General features: G+C 43.2%; 1 protein-coding gene across 3 annotated transcripts in view; it reads right to left on the reverse strand.

The window, feature by feature from the left end:
• The window catches only part of NSF (N-ethylmaleimide sensitive factor, vesicle fusing ATPase), a 170,988-nt gene that overhangs the window by 86,477 nt on the left and 65,421 nt on the right, over positions 1–19,090 (reverse strand). For all 3 annotated transcript variants that reach the window (XM_067556201.1, XM_067556200.1, XM_067556202.1), the window contains exons 5-8: positions 13,332–13,498; positions 12,195–12,302; positions 10,525–10,600; positions 148–303 (exon numbers count right to left, since the gene is read on the reverse strand). In XM_067556201.1, the coding sequence (XP_067412302.1) occupies positions 148–303; positions 10,525–10,600; positions 12,195–12,302; positions 13,332–13,498 (507 nt within the window). The remainder of the gene's footprint in view (positions 1–147; positions 304–10,524; positions 10,601–12,194; positions 12,303–13,331; positions 13,499–19,090) is intronic.

Genomic DNA, 19,090 nt, shown 5'->3' on the forward strand with positions numbered 1-19,090 from the left:
GGACACCCTTCGTCTCCACAGGGTTCCCTGGCTTAAATAATTTCACAGTACAGCATTATGACACAATTGGTTCTTCTGTGATCTGTTGAATCAGAAATAGAACTGAATGCCTGTACCCCAGATGTATTTCTGCTTTGCTATACTCACCCATCTGCTCCACAATCTCTGGTGGAAAAACTCGAGAGGCAAACGCTCGGCGGAAGATGTCTGAAAATTCTCTGTCAAGGCCTCCTATCCCCATCTTCTCAAAATTCCAATCAGGATTGATGATTGACTGGCGGTTTTCCTTGGTCTTAGATTTACCTGTAAAAAAAGACACTGGTTCAGGGAATAAGCACAACAGAATTACAGTGACAGACTGATACACTGGAGAAAATGCAGGTTCCCTGGTCTATGCAAATACCACCATGAAGAAAAACTTCACAGCGCTTCTTACTCCCCTTATGGGGGCTCAGAAGACTGTGTGCTGAATAAATAGTTGCCTTCATTTTAGAGGATTGATTATATTAAGCACTAAAAGCTATAATAAAAAACAGTAGTACAGCTGAAATGCCAGCTGTCAGAACAATGTAATTTCACTTCAAGCTCATTCCATTCAGTTTGTAACAGGCATTACAGCCATTGTACAGAACACACTCTTCTGAGACTTTTGCTTTCCAAACTTGTTTCTTGGCAATATCATTAATGAGATAATATTTAAAGGTAGCAATCCTAAGAATTCATGGAGACATTCTGTGAGGTACTGAGCATCCACAACTCACATGGACTTAAATGTTCAAGGGTTCTCAGCATTTTCTGAGACACATCCAGCACCTCACAGGACTAGCCCTTAGCAGTGTTCAGGGGTTTTTAGGTTAGCTATTTTGAAGGTAGAAATGGGTCAGAAAGGCAACTGAAATCACTGAAAGAACCAAGAACAGAGATGATAAAAACACTGGAATACACTCTTTAAAATCAGGGTGCAAGACAACAACAAATATATTGTAGGGTATAATCCTGCAGCAGATAGGAGTCTCACTACCATTAACTTCTATGATTTATAAATACACTGAGAATCAATATTACAATTCCTCTGATTCCAAAAATGTCTAATACAGTATGTCTAATAACCACAATACTTGGAAGCAAAAGATAAATGGTTAAGATTTGATCTCTTGGTTACTGGTTCCCTGGGATGACTGTATATTTATTTTCTTATTACTTCTATCTAACAGTAAGATTGCACATATCACTCAGACAAACTGCTTCCTCCTTCAGTTATTCTTAGTCTATACTACCCCCTTCTGGCTGTACATGGTGTTCATCATACAGCAATAAGAAACTGACTCTCTCAAAGATAAAGAGCTTGGATGGACTTGTGTTGTGGTTTCAAACTGCATGCATATGAAGCTCCCTAACACATCTTTTGCTGTCGAATGGCCACAGAATTGGAATTAATAAACAAATGAAGTAAAGAACTAACTAACTAAAAAAAAAGGCAAAACAAAGGCAGATTCCACTTCAAAAACTAGTGCTCAGTGGTTGCCACTTGCCCAAAAGGTACAATCATTTGGGTTAGATTCACACCTAGCAGTAATAACCATTAACAACACTGTGAACAGTGCATATAGAATGATAGAAGATTATGATTGGAAGGGACCTCAGGAGGTATCTAGTCCAACTCCCTGCTCAAAGCAGGACAAACCCCAACTAAATCATCCAAGCCAGGGCTTTCTCAAGCCAGGCCTTAAAAACCTCAAAGGATGAAGATTCCACCAACTCCCTAGGTAACCCATTCCAGTACTTCACCACCCTGCTAGGGAAAAAGTTTTTCCTAATATCCAACCTAGACCAGCCCCACTGCAACTTGAGACCATTGCTCCTTGTTCTGTCATCTGCCACCACTAAGAACAGCCTAGCTCCATCCTCCTTGGAGCCCCCCTTCAGGTAGTTGAAGATTGCTATCAAATCCCCCCTCATTCTTCTCTTTTGCAGACTAAGTAAGTCCAGTTCCCTCAGCCTTCCCTCATAAGTCATGTGCCTCAGCCCCCTAATCATTTTTTGTTGCCCTTCACTGGACTCTCTCCAATTTGTTCACATCCTTCCTGTAATGGGGGGCCCAAAACTGGACATCATACTCCAAATGCGGCCTCACCAGTGCCAAAAAGAGGGGAATCATCTCTTCCCTCGATCTACTGGCAATGCTCCTATTAATGCAGCTCAATATGCTATTAGCCTTCTTGGCAACAAGGGCACACTGTTGACTCATATCCTGCTTCTTGTCCAGCTGGAGCGGTCGCAGATGAACCTTGTCCTTGAAGATCACCATATATGGTGGTTCTGAAGTGTGCACTCTGATCTCAGAAACCCTAAGTGCAATGGTAAGAACCATTAAGAAAGCTAACTTCCAGGAAAAGAGCAACAATGGGCAAGTTCGAACTTGAACTAACAGTTCGAAGGCCCCCCCCTACCCCCAAGTCTTGCTAGAACCAGGTTCAGATCCCATGGAAGTATTGGGTCCTTGACCTGAGGATAAAGCCTCTCAGGAATCTGCCTGTCATGTCATAGGCAAAGACCAATATTCCTTGGATCAGGGACTGAAAAGCCGAGAGGGCCAAACCTTGGTGTTTGAGATGCAGCAAGTAGTCCAGAATAGACTGAACTGGCACCCCGAAACGTGAGGTATTATGACTGAAGGCCCAGCTGTAGAACCTCTTCCATTTAGCCAGATGTGTCGTTCTGGTGGTGGCCTTTCTGCTGCCCAGCAGTACCTGCTGTACCTGAGCCGAACACACCTGCTCGTCTGCATTTAACCATGCAGCCTCCATGCCGTCAGGTGCAGGGTCTCTCGGCCTAGATGCAGGAGCTGGCCGCTGTTCTGAGAAAGAAGGTTGGTCCAAAGGGGTGGTTGCAATGGGGAAGCAGTCAACAGCTCCAGCATCATGCAGAACCAATGCTGACATGGCCATGCTGGGCGATCAGGTTCACATCCGCCTTTTGATGCTTGATCTTTATCAACACCTTGTGTAACAGTAGTATCAGCAGGAAGGCATACATGAGAGCCCCTGTCCAAGGAAGAAGGAAGGCATCGGACAATGAGTCCTTGTCAAGATCGCGGATTGAGCAGAACTGACAGCACTTCTTGTTCCAAGTGGATGCGAAGAGGTCCACTTGGGATGTCCCCTACCTTCAGAAGATCATGCCAGTGATCTCCGGGTGGAGGGACCACTCGGGGTGAGATGAGAAGAACGTGCTGAGGTGGTCCACTAACACATTCCTGGTACCTGGGAGATGAGAGTCCAGTATATGAAAGTTGTTCTGTATTGAGAAGTTCCATAAGCAGAGGACCTCCTGACACAGAACTAACAAACGGCCTCCACCTTGCTTGTTGATATAGAACATCGCAGCAGTATTGTCCGTTAGAATATGGACTACTCTGTCAGATTAGGAAGGAATATCTGACAAGCTAGGCGTATAGCTTTGAGTTCTCGGACGTTTATGTGGAGGCTGAGGTCCTCCTGTGACCAGACTCCTGAGTTCTGAGATTGTTGATGTGAGCACCCCATCCCAAGTACAACACGTCAGAGACCAGTGTCACCAAGGGATATAAACCTTCAAAAGGAGTGCCCTCCATCACTGAGCGGGGATTCATCCACCAGTTTAGGGACAATCAGACGTGGGCTGGTATCGTGACCACATAGTTCAAGTTGTGTCTGCTCACGGTGTACAACGAGGCTAACCATGACTGTAGGGTTCTGAGGTGTAAGTGCACATGGCGTACTACGTAAGTGCAGGCTGCCATGATCCAACAGTTTGAGGCATGTTCGTGCTGTGGTGAAAGGTAAGCCTGGACATGCCTGATGAGATGTGACTTGACTAGAAAGCGGAGTTCTGGGAGGAAGACCCTGGCCAGGATGGAGTTGAGGACCACTCCAATAAACACTATTTACTGGACCGGGAATAGAGTGGATTTCTGCTCGTTTACAGAATCATAGAATATTAGAATTGGAAGGGACCTCAGAAGCTCATCTAATCCAACCCCTGCTCAAAGCAGGACTAACCTCAGCTAAATCATCAAGCAAGCCCAGGCACTAACAGGTAACACAGACCTGGGTCTGTGACCTGCCCTTGGTCAGCCAGTCATCTGGATAGGGATAATCGGTATTCCCCCACGTCTCAGGTAAGCAGCTACTATGGATATGCACTTTGTGAACACCCTTGGGGAGGATGAGGGCCAAAGGAGAGTGCCGTAAACTGAAAATGGGTTTGGTTCACCACAAACCAGAGGAATCTCCCTGTGGACAGAGAAAATAGAGATGTGGAAGTGCGCATCTCTTAAGTAGAGGGTGGCATACCAGTCCCCTGGATCCAAGGAAGGAATGATAAAGGCTAGGAAGACCATGCGGAATTTAAGCCACCTGAGATATTTGTTGAGGCGATGAAGGTCCAAAATGGGTCTTAGGTGTCCCTTTGTCTTTTCTCCTGAAGGAGCCATAAGGTGAGGGACCCAACTGTCTAAGTTGTTGTGGTTGGGGGTGGAACGGTCTCCTGGAGGCCATGGAGTCTGGTGTCGGTCTGCTCTGAGAACAGAGCATTGCCTTCAAAAGGAAGGTCCTAGATGGACTGCTGTACTTCTTGGGACAATCCCGAGGACTGCAACTAAGATCGACGCATAGAGACTGTCAAGACCATTCATCTTGCAGCCGAATCTGCTGCATCCTTTGCCATCTTTGAGGCGGTTATGGCTACTGTTTTGTCCTCCTCTAGGATCGCAGCAAAGTCCTGCCCCGACTCATGAGGCAACAAGTTTTTAAATTTTGTCAGGAAGTACCAAATATTATAATTATCTCTCCCCAGCAATGCATGTTGGTTAGATATTCAGAGCTGAAGACTGGCCGTAGAATAAACTTTTCTCCCAAAAGGGACCTGTTTCTTGGGGCCTTTATTTTTGGGGGTGGAGCTCACCTGACCCTGCCTGTCCTGCTCATTTGTGGCTGCCACCACCAAGGATCCTGGGGGCAGGGGCGAAAAGAGATATTCAAGTGCCTTGGGCTGGGACATAATATTTTTTCTTGGCCCTCTGTGAAGTTGATGGCAGGGAAGATGGTGTTTGCCACAAGAACTTGACCACCTTGAGAATGCCTTCATGTACTGGCAGTGTTACCTGGGCTGCCAGCACATCAAATAGATTGTCCGTGGGCTCCTTGATCTCCTCTGCCTCTAGACCTAAGCTGGATGCCGCCTGCCTGAGGAGTTCTGAGTGGGCTCAAAAATCATCCAACAGGACTAAGGGTCCTGAAGATAAGGGATGGTAAAATCTGGGAAGGGGGTGATATTTACTCCTCTTGTATGGGGGCTGCAGCAATAGCTATATCTTGGACTCTGGAGCCTGGGTCAGACACCGAATACTGACCTTATTCTTGGGCCACTAGCACCACAGAGTGTCTCCAAGATGACTGGTAGGAGAAGGGCCCGGTGCCCTGAGGACTGCCCATGGGTTCCAATATGGCCAGTTTACTGGCCACTGGCCCTGTGGCCAGCCCACGGCTGCAGGCAGAATTTGCGCCCTAGATTGGTGATGACCGGGGCACGGGTTAGGATCTCCTTCTGAATCTGAGGAGGAGGGATCGTCCTCCCGGGAACCAGGGTGGAGTTGACGGTGCTTCCAGCCGGCTGCTCCGTGATGCTGGAGAGTGGTGCTGGGCTTCACGAGAGTGGTGCCGCTCAGATGATCATCAGTGCGATGAATAGCTCGGTGTCGGAGTGCAAGGCACTGAGGATCAGTGCCAGGTATCTTGTGCTCAGTACTGCGTTGCCGGTGAGCGATGACAGGAAGAGGATTGGTATCAGGGAGACTGGAATCAGTGCTGCCCTTCCAGGGACGAGTGTCTTTGTGCCATGGATCGTGAACATGATCTCAGGGATCGGTGCCATGAGGGTGGAGATTCCCTCCGTGAAGATGACCAGCACAGAGATTCAGGGGAGCGACACCTCTCTAGCGCCCATTGTGGTGGACCCATCAAAGGCTTCCTTTTGGAAACCTGGGCTCTTATTGGCTCCAGCACCAAGGGGCGCCTAGGAATGGGAGGAAGTGGCAGAACCATCAGGTCCCTTGTTGCCTGAAGTGCCTCCAGTGTTGACAGCACCACTATATATAGAGGCCCCCTTCCACTCCCTGGGGTCGGCAACGGCTCCCTCATTGGGTTCAGTGCCCTTGGTGAGGAAATCAGATCCTGCCACTCCAACGAGTGCAACTGGCCCTGCAGAGATCCTGTGCCCGACTCCGCTTTTTTGTCCTTTTTAGGGGCAGGGAAACGTCTCCTATCTGAATGCTTCTTCTGCCTCTTCCTTGGAGTTGGAGAAGTGGAGCGGCGTTGAGAGGGTGGCAGTGCCAGTGCAGCACTCTGTACTGATGCCGATGTGCTTGGCACCGAGTCAGCACAGGGTGGTTCAGAGACCGATCTCAGCACCGCCTTCATAAGTAGAGCTTTCAGGCAGAAACTGCTGTCTTTTTTCATCCTCAGTTTGAAGCCCTTACAGATCCGACACTTGTCCTTTCTATGTGCTTCTCCCACGCACTTAAGGCAGCTGTCGTGGAGATCATTGAGTGGAAAGGGTTTGTGGCAGGCAGCACACGGTTTGAAGCCCATGGAATGGTGCATGCCCTGCTTCCCAGGCAAACGCCCATAATGGAACTACAACTACTACTTAATTTCTAACTATATATACTAAATAATAAAACTACGGCAATAAATTATGTACAACTAATTAGGTAGACAATCTACCGCACTTGCGATTGCAAGAGAGAGGGAGAGCGTGTTCCAGTAACCTTCATGAGTGGGAAGAAGGATCTGAGGTGGCATAGGGCTGGTGGCACTTCATATACCAGCACATGAGCACCAGCCCTACAGATACTGCTAAGGCAAAAAATTCCACTGACCGTGAACATGGGTGCACACACACCTAGCATGGAATCAATATAAACAAGCTCTCAAAGAAGAACCTGTTTTTTCCCCATATGATGCGCCCAGTGCAGTAGTCTGGGAGCTGACCTTATCTGTGAAGACAGAGGCTAAAAAAAGCATTGAGTATTTCAGCTTTTTCCACATCATCTGTCACTAGGCTGTCTCCCCCATTCAGTAAGGGGCCCACACTTTAGCCAGTATTCCTTTTTGTTGCTAACGTACCTGTAGAAACCCTTCTTGTTACCCTTCACATCCCTTGCTAGCTGCAACTCCAATTGTGCTTTGGCCTTCCTGATTGCACTCTTACATGCTCAAGCAGTATTTTTATACTCCTCCCTGGTCATCTGACCAAGTTTCCACCTCTTGTAAGCTTCCTCTTTGTGTTTAAGCTCACCGAAGATTTCTCTGTTAAGCCAAGCTGGTCGCCTGTCATATTTGCTATTCTTTTTGTACATCAGGAAGGTTTGTTTCTACACCCTCAATACAGCCAGATCTCTTGGATTCCTTTCTCCCTCATACTGACCTCCCAGGGGGTCCTGCCCATCAGTTCCCTAAGGGAGTCAAAGTCTGCTTTTCTGAAGTCCAGCGTCCATATTCTGCTCCTCTTCTTTCTCCCTTTTATCAGTGGCTTTCAAAGTACATTAAACAATTAAGCCTTATAACATACCAATTAAGGTGGCAAATAATGAGGTGTCAGTTTGACAGATAAGTAAACTGAGGCACAAAAAGATTAAGTGACTTGTTCATGGGCACTGAAGTAGGGACAGGGCCAAGAATCCCAGTTCCTAGTGCTCTGCTCTGCTAGTCCACACTCCAGACAGAAGCATGCTATGAAATAACTTGCAGGGCTCTGATCAACTGTGATCCCAAACATTAGGCTAGCAAAACACTGTTGCATGCCATGCTACAGTAAGTTGAATAGTTTGTACATTTCTCCTTTACGCTGTCCTACAAACCTGTATTGTGAATGACGTGGATTTGATTTAATTCCTTCTCTATTGAATGTGTAGTGATTGCCTCTTCAACTTTAATTCAGCCCCCTAAGTATATGCTTTATGATCTAGTCTTTAATTACATGGTCACATACTATTTCTTCCTGCACAGGACCCCTGCCTTACTCAGTGCACAGGATGTACTGTATCCAGAGAATGATTCACACTTCTATAGCCTATGACGTGGCAGAGTGTAGGACATCTGCTTTGTTTCTTCCAAAAGTTGGAATGTGTGTAGTGAATTAAGCAGAGGACTGCAAGAGAAAAGGACAGGCTCATGGTTAAGGAAGTTGAATGTCACCCCAGAGAAGTAGTTTCTGTATCCTGTCCTCTGCCAGAGTTCATGCATGATGGCAAACAAGTCACAAACAAAAGTTTTCATAAGTGGTCAGTAATTGTGCGTGTCCAACTCCTGACACCTGGGTCTGGTTTGCAGAAGTACTGAGCATTCACAGTTGCAATTGAAACCAGTGACAGCTGTGCTTTGAAAATATCATGTGCTATAAAAATTCTAAATGTTCTGAAAAATCAGGCTTTAACTGTCAAACTGGGCACCCAAAATTATTGGGCACTTCAAAACTTTGGCTTTAACTTTAGTGCATCAAATGGGGATAATACCACCACCTAATTTCACAGAAGTGTTGTGAAATTAAATTTATTACCATTTATGCAGCTCAGTAATTAAGGCCTGAGGCCACACTGATGAGGATAAAAGAAAATTTTGAATAGCTACACATTCAGTGAACTCTGTCGACTGTGTGCACTGAGAAAGCATCCTATAGAAACAAAATCCCAGCATGTGATACGTCATTAAGGATGACCAAATGCATGCATGCATACATACAAGGGGGCCAAATTAAGGTTGCATGGGCAGCCTTAATTCATGCATTTCCTAACTTTTGAGTGCTTGAACATGCAACGTGAATATTCTTTTAAACACAGGTTTTCTTCCTTTTGTAATTTACTATACATTCCAGTATCTCCTCTATCATTTTCAGAGAAACACTGGTTCGTTTGAATTTTTAGTTCCAGCTATTTAACACATCAGCTGATACTTTAGAGGTACTTCCAAGACTCAATAAATAAATGCATTTTTAAGGCACTCTCACCATGGTACTGAGGCACCAACAGGCTGTTGGACAATGTAGCAAACACTGATTAGTGTGCAAATTCACATTTTCAGAAATATTAAACGTGTAATATTAAACGTGTAGCCCATTGGAATTCATAGGGCTATGTTTTCTCCTATCACTAAGGTTAAAATTAGATGCTTCAGAACTTGAGCCAAACTAAACATACCTCCTTCATCAACATGATGCAAAAATAAATTTATTTAATTCAGATGTTTTATTTACATGTTGCTAGTTCTTTACTTTCTTCCTATTTAGTAACTTAAGATTCTAAAAATGGATGTTTTATACTTGTTTAGTTCCCTAATTGCTAGTAGAATTTCAGATTTTACATAGATTTTTTTCTGCCAATAAGTTTCATACTTAAAATCCTCATCTGTCTTTAAAAGACAAGTCCAGGGCCTCATTAACACCCTTATTGTGACAACAACAAACTCAGAGTGAAATTGACAGGCAAATACACTGTACTATATTTGCAACCAACACCACTGTCCAATAGATTGAACTTTCACAAGTCAAGAAAGCTGAAATGCTTCCACCATACTCTTCTTATAGTTTGCAGTTTGAAGAGAATGGAACTTTTGCTCCAAAGTCAATAGGACTTGTGCTTCGAGGCACTACAGGGTGGGACTTTCAAAAGCAATTAGGAACCTAATTTTAGGCTTTTGGTTTTGAAAATTTTGGCCTGCATGTATAAATACAGTAACTCTGTTAATGGATTCAGGGTCCTAATAATTTTTCATTGTTAACACTGAAGCAATTTTGCTTTGAAGGGACATTTTATACCACTAAGAGGCTTTTTAATAAAATACAATTTTAGCTCCTTTCGCTGAAAACACTTATGCATATGCTTAACTTCTAGCACATCAGTATATCCATTGATATCAGTGGGACTATTCACAGGAATAAAGTTCATACCTGCTTAAGTATTTGCATGGTAGGGGGCTTTAGTTTTCAATATTTTGGTTTTTGTCTATAGCAGTTTTGTAAAAATTAATATGAGTCTATTATCAGTTGTGTCATGTAAAATAATAAAATGTATAATTAATTCATTATATATTTTAATCTGAAGTTTCAATAGCACAAATTTTTCAGATTAGCTTTTACAAACCCTCAACCAGATTTAAATCAATTTTTTTTTAAATAAAGTGGTTTAAATCACCTTCATTTAAATTGCTCCACTCTGGCTGTGAATAGAGAAAAGTCAATTCCAGATTATTTAAAGTAAAAATTTAAAAAAAAAAAAAAAAAATACTCGTTAGACTTGTTAGCTTCAGTGTTTACATATCAGGGTCTCATTTTCAGAATCAAATGCCAGCAGCTGCTGTTGTCCACAACTGCAGCTGCTGGTGCTTAGTATGTCTGAAAATTAGGCCAACAAGTGTAGTGTGGTTAGAAGGCTAACACAGCTGGGAATTTAGATGGTCTATTATTGTTCTTGGATTTGGAAGAACTCACCAGTCAGATTGAGAGAGGAGTTCTCGGCCTTTTCAAATGCAACTTGACTATTCCCAACAACCAGACCCACATCAATCTGTGTGGAAGGAAACAAAAATAATTAAACCCTAATATCAGACTCAACTTCAAATTATTCTTCTCTGGATGCTTCCTAGAAAGTCCCTGAACAGAGGCAGGAGACAGTAGCAAACAAGCTCCATTACAAAAGGGATTTGCTTGCAAGTAAATACTAAATAAGTCATGTTAGAGGCATCTCTCATTCTTCCTTAACACTATTCTTAGTGACACCCTGTAGCAATATCTTTTAAATGTAGAATGTGCAAGCAGAATAAAAAGTCTACACCAGTAACATGTAAACTTAGTGCTTTAACAGGGCCAATTTCACAAAACTGAAAACAATTATGAGCCAAATCAGTTGGGAGAAAGAATTTAATCAGACAAGTGTGAACAATAATTGAGAGTCATTTAAGAACATCTTACTAGATGCCCAAAAGCCCACAATTGAGAAAGAATGCTGTATTGGTTAAAAAACCAACCAGGTTGAGAGGGCAAGTGAAGGTAGCTATAACATTTAAAAAAAATAATATGTAGCAAATGGAACAAAGGGGAAGCCGATAGTAATGAATATAAAATGATGTTAGGAACTGCAGAAAATTCATAAGGAAAGCAAAGGGATACAAGGAGAAATCTATGGCCAGCAGAGTTAAGGACAATAAGCCCAGCGTCCTGTCTTTCAACAGTGGCCAGAGCCAGATGCTGCAAAGGAATTAACAGAGCAGGGCAATTATTGAGTGACCCATCCCATCATCCAGTTCCAGCTTCTGTCAGTCAGAGATTTAAGGATTGACCTCTGTGACGCCACAGAGACCTCCATATCAAAAGTCTTGGTACCCATAATGGGCATTGGTCCTCTGGATATCAGTACTGACTGGTCGATACCATGCTCCACGAAAGCTCTGCAGGTGCTCAAACCAGGCCATGAAGTCTCCTTGGCACAGGAGCAGAGAAATGATTTAGACCTCTTTATTAGAAGACTTATGAGGAGACGTGACTCCAGCTTCATGAGGGAAGTGGGTGTCTTTCTTGATATTTTCCTACCAGAGTCCCAGTCAAGGCAAACCTGACTGGCCGTGCTCTTGAACTAATGGAGGCAGAGGTCAAGGGGGCACTATTCAATCCAGTTGACAGTTATACAGTGGAAGGGCCCAGGTACAAGGCTGGCCGCATGGAGCAGTCAAGAAGGTACATTTTGAGTCTTGCTTCCCTGGATGGCAATGAACTTTTTGAAAAGGACGTGCACACACTGCATTTCAAGGGGACAGACACTAAGTGTGTCCATCATTAAGAAAGACCGATCCCTCTCAAGAGGGACAGTATTTGAAACTGGGTGATTTGGAGTGAGAGACTAACACCCAAAATGAAAGGTTATTTCCCCCAAAGGAGAAAAAAAAGAAGGGAAGGACAGGGAGTGAACACTCCCTCAAAACTAAGTAAAACCTGTAACAAAGCAGGTGTCAATGGGCAACAACTACCCTAACAAATAACAGTTATTTGGAAACCTTAACTGTGCATTTCCATCCCAAGCATATCAGTAAAGTTGATGAGCATAAGAAGAGAATAAGACCCATTTCTTTGGGGTTAGTTTTTCGCATGAATTTCATCGTCCCTACCTTTTGTTTTTTGCTTGTGCCAGGCTCCCCTTTGAGAATGCTAGGATCCATGGCTTCAATATCCTTCACCAACAGGCCAAAAAGTTTATCATTGAAACTGAACACAAGCTGTGGAAGGAGGGAAAGAAGAAAACAATTAATTTAACTTGTTAAAAAATAAGCGAGGGACTTTGATGGGAGTAGGTTAAAAGGGAGAGGAATAGGATTTGAGAGAGGACAAAACCTTAAGCAAATAGTTGACTGAAAAAAAATTAGTCCACTCCTGTCCCAACTAGTCAAGAGAATTGAAATCCTACTCTACAGCACAAAACATTTCACATTTTGCAATACAATTCTTCAAAGATGGACAAATTTAAAACTGGCCAGCAGCCAACAGTTATTTGCCTAATAAAACATCACAGGAGACAGATAGGGGAAAACTGCAGGAAACCATGGATCTATATTTTAGGGAAAAGATAGTTTAGAATGTCCTTATCTGCAGACTGGTTTATTACAGTTCTCGGTCTTCTCCTCTATACAGAACTGAGCACAATTATAGTACTTAGCAAACAGTAAGGATTCCTAAAAGCCACTTTCTCCTCAGGAACATAACAGAACCTTGGTCAAACACTTATTTCATAACAGAACATTTAAACCAATACCTTAAAGTAGTAATAAATGTTTGCAACTCTATGGCATTCCATCTGAGGATCTCAAAGTGCTTTATAAACAATAGATTAACTCTCAACCACCTTGCAAGACCAGTAAATGTTCCCATTTTACTGCTGGGAAACTGAGGCACAAAGAGATTAAGTGAGTTGCCCAGAGTCACACAAGAGTTGCATCCAGTTACATCAAGTTGGGACCAGAACCCAGATCTCAAAAGGCTTTGATTTTCTTTATGGGGAAAGGCTATGGAAAATTCAAGTTTCGTACACCACTTTACTGAAGTTCTCCCTATGGATAATGAAGCACTTATGTTACGGACATCCTCTGACAGGGAGAGACGTCCTCTGCTCAAAGTGATGGGAATGCTCAGCAATACAAACAGTCTGGTTAACCATTCCTTAAGATTTCATAATACAGAACCTACCAACTGTATATTTGTCACCTCAAGAACTAGAGTTGGATGGAAGCTACAGCAACGAATGCACACACCTGTTGTCCTACTGAGAAAGTCAGGTTGTTGAACTGCTGGATGAATTCAGCTGCCATCTTGTCTGTATCATACGGGTTGGCGTCAATGCTCTTCTTCTGCAAAAAGTCTATCTCGATAGTCATAGTACCGATGCACTGCTTGGTCTTGTCGAAAGTGTATTGGCAGACTGGGGGGGGGGGGGGGGGGGGGGGGAACAAAAACAAACCACATTTCAGCATGGTGAAAGCCCAGTATAACTTTGATAATTAACTTAATCTGCTGTAAACTGGACCATGCTACACTCGCTCAGCCCTGGTCTACACTTTCCCATCGACTGCCGCCAAATTGCCGGGTGCGTAATTCCCGTCGACTGCTGTGCTTCCCTTCTGCGCGGTGTCTTCACTGCACTGCGCCAATGGGAACCGCGTTCCCGTCAACGTAGCGCTACACCACTTGAGGGGGTGGATTTACGCAGTTGACTTCCTGATCGATTGAGCGGGTCTACACTAACCACTCAATCGATCCAGAAAAATCAATCTGGCAGCGGCGACGACTTTGCCGCCGTCAGTATAGACATACCCTCAGTTATATGCAGGAATACCACTACTACAGCATACTTGGGTGGCAAGTGTGATTCATAGAAGAATTTCACCCAAGACTTGAAAAATCCACATTACAATATAAGAACTTATTTCTAGTATGAGAATTATCTGGTTCTTTGCAAAAATTCAACCTACTTGTTCTGATAAAAGTTCTTCATTGATCTCACAGTAGAAGACAAGTGTAAGAGAAAAAAACATAGCAAATGGGTCTTTACACTGAATAGCACTACAGCATGTTTAAAACTTGGAATCCTACTGTATGTGATGAAGAATCCCATTTTAGAGCTTTATCAAGTTGCATGATAAGTTTACATCATAGATCTCCTGTGCTTCCAGAATGGTATTTAAATACTCTCAAACAAGTGATTGAAAATGCTTAAAACACAAGAGAGATCTGTGTAAAAGGTTTTCATTAAATCCATAAAAGCCATCTAGACTATGGGCTAGCACTGTAGTACATTTTGTACTTAGATAATGCCTTTTAACCGTGGTGTTTGAAGGAAGTCATTACACACAGTCACCCTGATTTTACAGATGGCATAACTGCCAACCATGGCTCAGTCCATAAGGGGCATAGCAGCCTCCCTCTCTCCAAAGGGGTGAATCAGAGTTTGAGATTGGGACTCCCGGGGCCTAAGAGCACACTTTGTCCTCCCTCTCAACTAATCGCACCACCACCACCTGAAACAACAGTGCCGGCAGTTGTGTTTGAGACATCATCATGAGACCTTTCTCACACACAAACACATGTACACACTGCAAATGACAGGGAAGCCAAGTTACCTACATCAAAGCGATACAGAGAAGTGAAATGACCTTGCCTGGATTTCAACTAATGGTTCCAGGAAATCTACCTACTCCATCCCGGATTCTCAGCACTAACCCTTTGGTCCTGATAGTGCCCTACAAACACCTTCATTCTAGAGAATTCTTCTGGGCTCCTCCCTCCTCAAACATCTCCCAGCTCTGCCCCCCAGCCTGCTGCAGACATAGCCCCTCCACATCAGCGGGCAGCAGACAACAAGCAACTCCAACAACCCAGCGCAGTCCCTCTCTCAAGATACATGGCATTTCTCCCTACAAGAATAGTATGCTTCTGCAGCAGTGCTCCCTCTGCTCCCCACCTGTCTACCTCTCTGCCAACATCTGCCTATTAATGCCATAACTCAAATCCTGAACCCATCCTGAACAATTCTTCGCTGCACTCTCCAACTCCCTACTGCTATTGCTCCTCTTGTTACGCAGGTACCTATCGTCCCAACTTTCCAACATCCTCCTATTCCTGAATTTATCCCAAGAGTCAGAAATTAGAGGCTTACACACAGAATGCTCTTGTTTTGCTAGTTTTAGATTACAGAAACTAGTGATTTTATTTTGTATGCAATGTAAATAAGCAATTCTGGCCTGTCTCAGGCCCTTAAAGGTCAGTCATCTGTCTAGGTTTTTATATCATATTCACAACACTGACCCAGTCTAAGTTTTGTTTTTAAGGACTGCACACAAAGCAAAATGGAGAAAGTTTTAACATCTCAAGTACAAGTTGTTCATATTACTGGGAAAAAAGGTATAGCAGGATCAGTTACATATAGCAAAATTCTCTCTCTGTGAAGAGAATAATCATCTAACTTTGAAAATTATTTAATGCACTTTTTCTAATGAAATCTCACAGAATGCTGGACAATAAACAAATATTCTCACAGCCCTTCCACACAGACAGTCACAATATAAAAATACACTGAGGCGCCTGCAAAAACCCAATCAAAATGACCCGATAGCACAAACTGGTTGCTTCAGAAACAGACGCCATTTTCTTCCTTCTAACAGCTATGCAATCTTTCAGATTTTCATTTGAGCTTTTGGAAACACACTCGGCTATGTAGTCACATCTCTGTCTTTATGAAACAGCAGAGCATATTACAGTGCTGTAGAATTGTGCGGAACCCTTTTACAAAAAGCACCTCTACTGCAAGTCTGTCCAACTTGCTCTTAAAAATCTCCAATGACGGAGATCCCACAACCTCCCTAAGCAATTTTTCTGGTGCTTAACTACTCTGACAGTTAGGAAGTTTTTTCCTAATGTCCAACCTAAACAGCCCATGCTGCAATTTAAGCCTATTTCCTCTTGTCCTATCCTCAGAGGTTAATAAGAACAATTTTTTCCCTCCTCCTTGTAACAACCTTTTATATACTTGAAAACTTAGGTTTCCCCTCAGTCTTCTCTTCTCTAGACTTAACAAGCCAATTTTTTCAATCTTTCCTCATAGGTCATGTTTTCAAGACTTTTAATCATTTTCTTGCTGTTCTCTGGACTTTCTCCAATTTGTCCACATCTTCCCTGAAATATAGCACCTAGAACTGGACCCAAAACTCCAGTTGAGGCCTAATCAGTGTCGAGTAAAGTGGAAGATTTACTTCTCATGTGTTACTTACAACATTCCAGCCAATGCAAAAAAAAACAAACATCATGCTGGAATGTAACAGTGTTACAATACTGACTCCTATTTAGCTTGCAATTCAATATGACCCCCCTCCCCCACACACACACACACACTTTTCCACAGTATCCCTTCCTAGGCAGCCTTTCCCATTTTGTATGTGTGCAACTGACTGTTCCTTCCTAAGTGGAGTACATTGCACTTGTCCTGATTGAATTTCATCCTATTTACTTCAGACCATTTCTCCAGTTTGTCTAGATCATTTTGAATTTTAATCCTATCCTAAAAAGCACTTGCAACCCCTCCCAGCTTCGTATCATCCGTAAACTTTATAAAGGTACTCTTAATGCCATTATCTAAATCACTGATGAAGATACTGAACAGAACCAGACCCAGAACTGATCTCTGTGGAATCCCACTCAATATGCCCTTCCCAACTTGACTGTGAAGTACTGATAACTACTCTCTGGGAACGGTTTTCCAACCAGTTATGAACCAACCTTACTGTAGCTCAATCTAGGTTGTATTTCCCTAGTTTGCTTATAAGAAAGTCATGCAAGACAAATATCAAAAGCCTTACTAAAGTCAAGATACAGCACATCTACTGCTTCCCCCCAACCACAAGGCTTGTTACTCTGTCAAAGAAAGTTGTCAGGTTAGTTTGGCACGTTTTGTTCTTGACAAATCCATGCTGACAGTTACTTATCACCTTATTAATATTCTAGGCAAATGCTTAATCATTTGCTCCATTATCTTTCCGGGTACTGAAGTTAAGCTAACTGGTCTAATTCCCCAGGGTTTTCCTTATTCCCCTTTTTATAGATTGGCTCTATATTTTCCCTTTTCCAGTTTTCTGGAATCTCTCCAGTCTTCCATGCCTTTTCTAAGATAATCACTAATGGCTCAAATATCCCCTCAGTTAGCTCCTTGAGTATTCTAGGATGGATTTCATCAGGCCCTGGTGACTTGAAGACATCTCACTTGTCTAGGTAATTTTAACGTATTCTTTTCCTATTTGAGCCTCTGAGCCTACCCCATTTTCATTGGTATTCATTAAGTTAGATGTCCGATTGTGTTTTCACCAAAAAGTTTAGTAGCAAACAAAAAAGTCATTTAGCACTTCTGCCATTTCCACATTTTCTGATATTTTCCCCCCCTCATTGAATAAACAGGCTTACCCTGTCCTTGGTCTTCCTCTTGCTTCTAATGTATTTGTATAATGTTTTCTTGTTACCCTTTATGTGTCTAGCTAATTTAATCTAATTTTGTGCCTTGGTCTTTCTAATTTTGTCCCTACATACTTGTGTTATTTGTTTATATTCACCCTTCATAATTTGACCTAGTTTCCACTTTTTGTAGCACTCTTTTTTGAGTTTCAGATCTCCTGGTTAAGCCAGGGTGGTCTGTTGCCAAACTTCCTGTCTTTCCTAGGCAGTGGGATAGTTTGCTCTTGTGCCCTTAATAATGTCTCTTTGAAAAACTGCCAACTTTCTTGAACTTCTTTTCCCCCTTACACTTGCTTCCTATGAGATCTTACCTACCTACACCTTGAGTTTGCTAAAGTCTGCCTTCTTGAAATCCATTATCTTTATTGTGCTGTTTTCCCTACTACCATTCCTTAGAATCATGGAAAGGAGGGACAAGAAGTACAAAGCCAGTGGTTTGAAAGGCGATTTCATTAATGTTGAGAGAATGAGGCTGAGATACAGTTGGGGTGCAATAGGTTGAACTGGAGGAAAGGTTCTGAGGAGACACTTCCAAAACCTGGTAGTCAATAGATGTGTAAACATAGAGTGCCCTTCCATGGGGGTGAGAAGTAGAAGGCATTGATAACCACTATGTGGACCTTGATGGAATTAAGAGCAACATTTTTAAGGACAGAAAGTCTTTAAGAAGGGGAACGTCCATATACTCAGGGACAGAACGCCTGTTGGGCCCAGGAGGCAAAGCGCCACTTGGCCCAATAGGAATGTCTCATGGACTCTTTCCTGCTGCCTGAAAGGATGTCCTGAATTGCCAACAAACATTTCCATTCTAGCAAAGATGTCCATCCAAAAGCCAAACTCTGAGGTAAAGCATTTGTGGATCATGTTACTGATCCTGCCGCCATGTTGCATGAGAAGTTTTGGGAAAGCAGGGGATGAGCTGACATTCGGAGAAGGTGGGGAAACCAGAACTGGCATGGCAATGAGAGTAACTGTGAGTAACTGTGGACCTCTCTCACTTGATCTTGTGGAGGACCATTGGCAGCAGCAGCAGTAGGGGAAAGATGTAGCTGATCTGGTCCGACCAGCAAAGGACGAGAGCATCATCTTGACAATGGGTGCTGAGTCCCCCTTCGGAGCAGTATGTGTTACATTTGCTGTTGGTGTAGGAGGAAAGAGGTCCCAGTTCGGAGTCCCCCATTGGTTGAAAATGTCACTGACTATGGTGTCGTAGAACTCCCATTCGTGGTTGGTCACAAGTTTTCTCCGAGATAGTCTGCAATCACTTTGAGTCCCGAAAGATAGGCCGCCAACAACAGGATCTTGTGGGCAATGCCTCAATCCCGTAGATGAATTGCTTCTGCACAGAGCACCAATGACCTCGTGCCCCCTCGTTTGTTGATGTAATAAATGGTGGTGGTGTTGTCGGACATGATGAGGACAGTACATTTCTTCCATTCATATGCACCCTCCATGCTACCCGAAGCTCCACAATGCTGACGTGCATTCTGGATTACCAAGGGGTCCAAGTCCTTTG

The sequence above is a fragment of the Emydura macquarii genome, unplaced genomic scaffold (genome assembly GCF_026122565.2).
Source record: "Emydura macquarii macquarii isolate MOO-44397 ecotype Brisbane River unplaced genomic scaffold, CSIRO-AGI_Emac_v2 contig_1692, whole genome shotgun sequence".
Classification (NCBI taxonomy): domain Eukaryota; kingdom Metazoa; phylum Chordata; order Testudines; family Chelidae; genus Emydura; species Emydura macquarii.